At 53.5% G+C, this 6070-nt stretch overlaps 1 protein-coding gene across 1 annotated transcript; it reads right to left on the reverse strand.

Moving 5' to 3' along the window:
• Window positions 1-107: 107 nt before the first annotated feature.
• LOC101648901 (HLA class I histocompatibility antigen, alpha chain G-like) lies at window positions 108-3311 on the reverse strand. The gene is made up of 8 exons (XM_030887167.2): window positions 3191-3311; window positions 2835-3104; window positions 2389-2664; window positions 1465-1749; window positions 1247-1363; window positions 751-779; window positions 560-607; window positions 108-411 (listed from the first exon to the last, which is right to left on the reverse strand). The coding sequence occupies exons 1-7, from the start codon at window positions 3252-3254 to the stop codon at window positions 569-571; spliced, it is 1080 nt and encodes a 359-aa protein (XP_030743027.2). The 5' UTR covers window positions 3255-3311; the 3' UTR covers window positions 108-411; window positions 560-568.
• Between the last annotated feature and the right edge of the window lie 2759 nt (window positions 3312-6070).

The following is a 6070-nucleotide window of genomic DNA, read 5'->3' on the forward strand; positions in this document are numbered from 1 at the left end:
GGGCCTCATGGAGGAGAGGGGCGGCGGGCCCCGGCTCGGCTCTGCTCCGCATTTTCCCAATTTAATTAACCCATAAACACCTCTGATGACAAATATTAGTAAGCAAATTCATGATCAGGTCCTATTCTTCAATAGAGAAGTGAGATTAAGCAGTTGAGAGGGAGGGAAGTTACATGGGGAAGGAGATGTTCTAGCAGAGATGGGGAATACTGATCAGGGAAGGGACACAGGTCAGTGGGGGCTTGGGGATCCTGGTGGGACAGGTTTGTCCCCCCACATCTTCACGTCATGCTAACAGGAGGGCAGACACCTTCAGACCCCGGTTGCAGAGAGACAAGTCCAAGGTTCTTCAGTCACAGAGCAGGCTGTGAACACTCCTTGTCGCTCTGCCGCACACAGGAAGGACTCAGGCTGCAGAGAAAGAACCACAGACAAATCCAGGTCAGTCACTTTGAGGAGTCCACTGCACTCCCCGAATGTCCCAATCCAAGAATTCCTCTAGCACAGTCTGGTCCCCTCTGTCCCACCCCTATTCTGTGTCAGGGCCGCAGGCTCTCACCTTTGGAAGCTATGAGAGACACATCTGAGCCCTGGCTACTGTCATGGCCTGGAGAAGACAGAAATAGGATGTGGGGAGCACACAGGAGATGAGACATGGAGAACAAGAATTATGAGTGAGGGCTTTCTTCCTTGGGCTCCATCTACACTCTCCCAAGGGTCTCATCTCAGCCCCTCTCCATCCATACTCACTTGCAGCTTGAAAGGTCTATATTTCCCACCTGTGGGAAGAAAGCATTCCGTGAGGGACTGGGGAGGAGACTGGATCTTGAGGTCCTACAAGACCTAGTTAGTGCTGGGCTCCAGTTAGGCTTCCTGAATTTCAGAGCAGGACAGGAGAGGGATGGATGTGCAGAGACTGGACTGCCTTCCACCCTGCTGGAAGACTGTCCATAGCAGGAACATTTCCCTGGGATATGTGACTACTGGGAATCGGGTATCCATCACTGGAACCATAAAGGTGCTTCCTCTTCACACGCACACATAGGGATGTGCATGTACACACAGGAGAGTAATTGTAGCACATAGGGCGCCACACGGAGGCAGCACATATGGATGCTGCTTCCTTAATGAGGCAGAAGACTGCCAACCTCCTACCTGGGACGTGAACCCTCCAGTGGGACAAGAAACTGGGACACACACACACACACACACACACACACACACACACACACACACACACGTCTACCTGAGCACTTCTTCCTCCAGATCACAAATCCAACCACAGCTCCAATGACCACAGCTGCGAGAAGAACCAGGCCAACAACTATTCCCACAATGGGCATGGTGCGCTGGGAAGGCAGTTCTGGAAAGAGAATGTGCAGTGAGGGTCCCTGTCTCTGTTGGTGCTCAAAGGGACCCCCGGCTTTCCTTGAGAAGAGGACCCACCCCCGTGCCCTTCCTCACCCCATCTCAGGGTGAGGGGCTCAGGCAGCCCCTCGTGCTGCACTCGGCACGTGTATCTCTGCTCCTCCCCGGAGGGCACCACCACAGCCGCCCACTTCTGGAAGGTCCCGTCCCCCGCAGGCCTCGTCTCCACCAGCTCCATGTCCTGGGTCTGGTCCTCGCCGTCCCGCTGCCAGGTCAGGACGATGTCCGCCGGGTAGAAGCCCCGGGCCCAGCACCTCAGTGTGACCTCTCCCTCAGGGACATGGCGTTCGTGGTGGTGGGTCACCTGGGTCTTCGGAGGCTCTGGGGGAGGGTCAGAGAGATGAGGAACTCTGGGTGACCTCCCTGGGGTCATGTCAGCAGGGCTCCTGTGATTACCCTGAGGATGGACTGGGCAGTTGGGGTTGGAGAGGAAGGCCAACACCCAGACACCAGCCTGGAGCCCAGATGCTCCTTAATCTCCTGGTTATGGGAAAGTTCTAGAATCAGGCTGAGGCAGCCCACAGGAGTGGAGTACAGCGGTCTGAGGGAGAAAACAGGGACTTCTAGTTCGGACTTGGGTGGAGACTCAGAAACTGAAATAAACTGAATCAGATCTGTAAACCCATTGGGTGTGGGACTTAGAACAAGATATGAGAGAGCAAGACCCCTGTGGGTCCCAAGGTCAATTCCCTAGTCAAAGGGAACTGCTGATCAGTCTGGAATCATGTCCCCTCCTCTCCCAGGGAGACCGGGTTCCTCACTGTCTCTGGGAGAGGAGGGCTGCTCTGGGCAAGTCACTGTCCTACAGGACCTGGGGTTGCAGGGGAACCCCTCCCTCTCCACACCCAGCAGGGGTCTGCTGACGTCTGCCCCATTTCCCTCCCCCCTGAGAGGCCAGCAGGGCGGACACACAGACCCGGGTCCCAGGGAGTTGGGGAGGCGTCCAGGGGCCCCTGGTACCTGCTCGCTGCAGGGTTCCCTTCCCGTTCTCCAGGTATCTGAGGAGGTAATCCACACACAAGCCCTCCATGTAGGCCCTGAAGCGCTCCGCCTCCCCGGCCGCCTCCCACTTGCGCTTAGTGATGAGCGCGGCCGTGTCCGCCGCCGTCCAGGAGCGCAGGTCCTCGTTCAGGGCGAGGTAGTCTGCGCCATCGTAGGCTTGCTGTTCGTACCCGCGGAGCAGGCTCCCGTCGGGGCCCAGGTCGCAGCCGGACATCCTCTGGATGGTGTGAGACCCTGAACCGCCCCCAGAGCCCGGTCAGCGAAATGGAAAACGAAACCTGGCGTATCCCGAGGCTGAAAGGGCTAAGGGCAGGGGGGTCCCGGAGGGGTGGGTGGTGGTGAGAGTGTGACCGCGCGTGGGCACCGGGGGCTGGAGCCCTGTGCCCCGGGCCGGGGTCCCCCACCGGCCTCGCTCTGGTTGTAGTAGCCGCGCAGGGTCCGCAGGTTCACTCGGTGGGTCTGTGCTTTGCTCCTGCAGTTCGCGGTCTCGCGCTCCCAGTACTCGGGCCCCTCCTGCTCCATCCACGGCGCGCGCGGCTCCATCCTGGGTTCCGGGGCGTCGCTGTCGAAGCGCACGAACTGCGTGTCGTCCACGTAGCCGACGACGATGAAGCGGGGGTCCCCGCCGCCCGGCCGGGACACGGAGGTGTGGAAATATCTCAGCGAGTGGGAGCCTGGGGGGGACCAGAGCTGCTGAGTCCCCGCCCCACGTCCGCCCCGCGTCCCCCGAAGGTCCCTGCGCCCCCGACCCCGCACTCACCCGCCCGGGTCTGGGTCAGAAGCAGCAGCCCCAGGAGCAGCAGGAGGAGGATCCGGGGCGCCATGACTCCGGGAAACGTGGGTCCCTTAGAGAATCTGCACCTGGCGGGTCTTACAACCCGGAGCCGCTTTGACAGTAATTGGCTTCTCCAGGAACAGGAGACCCAATAAGGGCGAGAAGCGGCCCCGCGTCACGGGTATCCGGGCAGAAGGAGCTGACACAGGCTGTGTGAGGGAGAAGTGAAACTCCAGAGAAGGGGAATCCCCAGCGCTGGTCTCCCCGCCCCCTGGCACCCCCAATCCGGGCCTGAGAGCCCAGTGGGCGCCCTGGAACTCTGAGAGGGGTCTCCTCCTGCAGGAGCCTTCTTTCTGCACTGTCTCCTTGAGCCCTGGGCCGGGCCTGCTGCAGACAGACGCTTTCTGACTCAGAATTTCTATTGTCTGGGGTGCATTCAAAGCTACCCTACAGGATGGACAACTGTTCTCTGGATTTCTTTCCTAGATGTTAACACTTCAAGAAGCAGATCGCCAGTCTTTTCTCCCGCTGAGCCGCTTGGATTCCCTGATAGGAGCTTAATGATTCTTCCACAGGGCGCCTTAGAGGTTCTGTTCACAGTCACACACCGTGAAGGACCCAAGGAGAGTTTCCTTCCGTGCGTTCTGTCTACGGAGAGTAAGCCCATGGGAAATGGAAACAGTTAACATTGTAAAACGAGTGTAAAGTACTACCGACAACCCATTAAACGGTAACAGATACAAAAAGAAATGTGTTTCAAAATAAAACAACAGAGCGAATCACTTTATAGCTGTGTCAGTAGGAGACTTCTGGATTTTCTTGTCTGCTTCTGCACCCGATCTGTCCTCCTGCGAGTGGTGCATACAGAACATCCAGCATCTCACAGATGCAACGTTGGAGAAGGGAGTCTTTCAATAGGCTCTCCAAGTAACTGAGAAAGCCCCTCCTTCCTAGTGCACTACTGCTAAGGAAGGGGTAGTTTCTTCATGGTGAGTTGCGGTTGGAAAACTCTTGTGGAACTTTTCATAGTCTGTTCACTAAACCCATAGATCCATCTTGCACACCGCATGACTCTTGTAGTAATGCATGAGGTTTCTCTGAAGTGCTGCATGAGTCTATTGAGAACACAAATCTTCCAGTGTTGGCACATTCCATTAGGAAATATCACATAAAAAAGTCACATTTGTTAGTATCACCACTGATCCCAGCCCCCTCCCTGTGGAATCATAAAGAAACTTTTCCCCAGCTTTTTCTCCCCCAAAGATATGCCAAACATTAGAAGCTGTTTGCCAGCACATGGTGGGAGGTCAGATGCTTAGAGATATTTTCCTTGAAGGCATCTGGTCCACTGTAGGTGAGTTCACACCCTACTGATTATGGCTTCCATGGAGAGCCAGAGAAAAGGTCAAACCTGTTCTGTGACATCCAAAGTTAGGCTGCCTCCCTGAATCTAGGATCTGCCCATTTGTCACATGTGTACCTCCAATCCCTCCCCTTCCTATTATGTGTATACCCCTACATGGTCCCACTCTCATTACTGTATTACCTTCCTGTGACGTATGCCTTTACATGTGATTAAGGGGCTTGCATGCCCCCCAAAGATATATAAGTCTGGGTTAGCAATAAAGAGTTCTCTCTCTCTCACTTGCTCCCCCTTCCTCTCTCCTGTTCCTTTTCCCCTTGCACTCCTTCCCCTCCCCCTCTACCCTGGGCTGGCATCTCCCATCTCCACAGGGACCACCAAGCAGGGTTGAGGTGAGCATGCTATCATAAAATGTGTCTGACTCCATTATTTGAATCTCTCTTCTATCTCTCCTTATTAGCTATGACTTTATTGTAATCTCTCTCTCTATATATATTTTTTAACAGTACAATTGCGCTTATCGAACACACAATTAATTGTGGCGGGCTGGCCTTTACTGCATACCGCCCCATACCCCACCCCAGGAAAAAGTGTTACATTCTGAAAAGCTCTCACACTTCTGCTGGATACACGTTCTATACTCTAAAAGGTTACATTTTATCATTGGCAATGATGCTCTCAGTAGATTTCCTTTCACTGGCCTACAATTTGGTAATTCTTGTGAAAGTGTCAAATATTCAAGATAGGTCCTCTGTCATTCTTTCCTTCAAGTAAAAAGAATATTCAGTTTTTAAAAAGTGGTTAGTTCAGGTCATACAAATTATTTTCCTTGAGATAAATGTCCTATTTTAGAATGCAGAAGTGTTTATATTTTCTTTGATTTGAGATGCTATTAAGAGAAGTGGATTGGGGCCAGCCTTCTATTTGAGAATGTAATGACAGTAAGAAAGTTCCAGGCTTCCTTCAGTGCATGTGTGGATGCAGCTGGTTTGGTTCTGTTTCCCGACAAGGGAGCGATGGTGCAGAACACACTGAGTACTGCACTCTGATGGCACAGCTGGGGTCCTGCTCAGACCCAGCTGATTTTCCTCTGCATCCATCCACACATTAAGAAAGACAAACCACTTCCATGAATGCTGTGGAAACGCCTTTGACTTCATGGATTTGTGGAAGAATCTCCGTGACTCCCAAGTTCCACAGATGACACTCTGAGAACTGCTGTTCTGACTAAACCCAGAAGTCCCCTGCCTGGCGTCTGCCTCTTCTTCACTTCCCAGAATTTCTCTCCTGAGCCAGACTATCTGTTCCCTTTGTGGCTCACCCCACCCCCAATGCTTAGTTCGTCTGGGTAGACTATAGAAACAAATTTATCAAGACCCTCATATGCGTATAAGAAAGAGCTTTACATTCAAGAGCAGTTGAATATTGAGACCACATCCCAACCCAGTCCCGATCAAGTCCATAAGTCTGATATTAGCCCATATGTCCAATACCAACCTATA

This window comes from Echinops telfairi, unplaced genomic scaffold (genome assembly GCF_000313985.2).
Source record: "Echinops telfairi isolate 266 unplaced genomic scaffold, ASM31398v2 ScPeMD7_5868;HRSCAF=6743_0, whole genome shotgun sequence".
NCBI classification, from domain to species: Eukaryota; Metazoa; Chordata; class Mammalia; order Afrosoricida; family Tenrecidae; genus Echinops; species Echinops telfairi.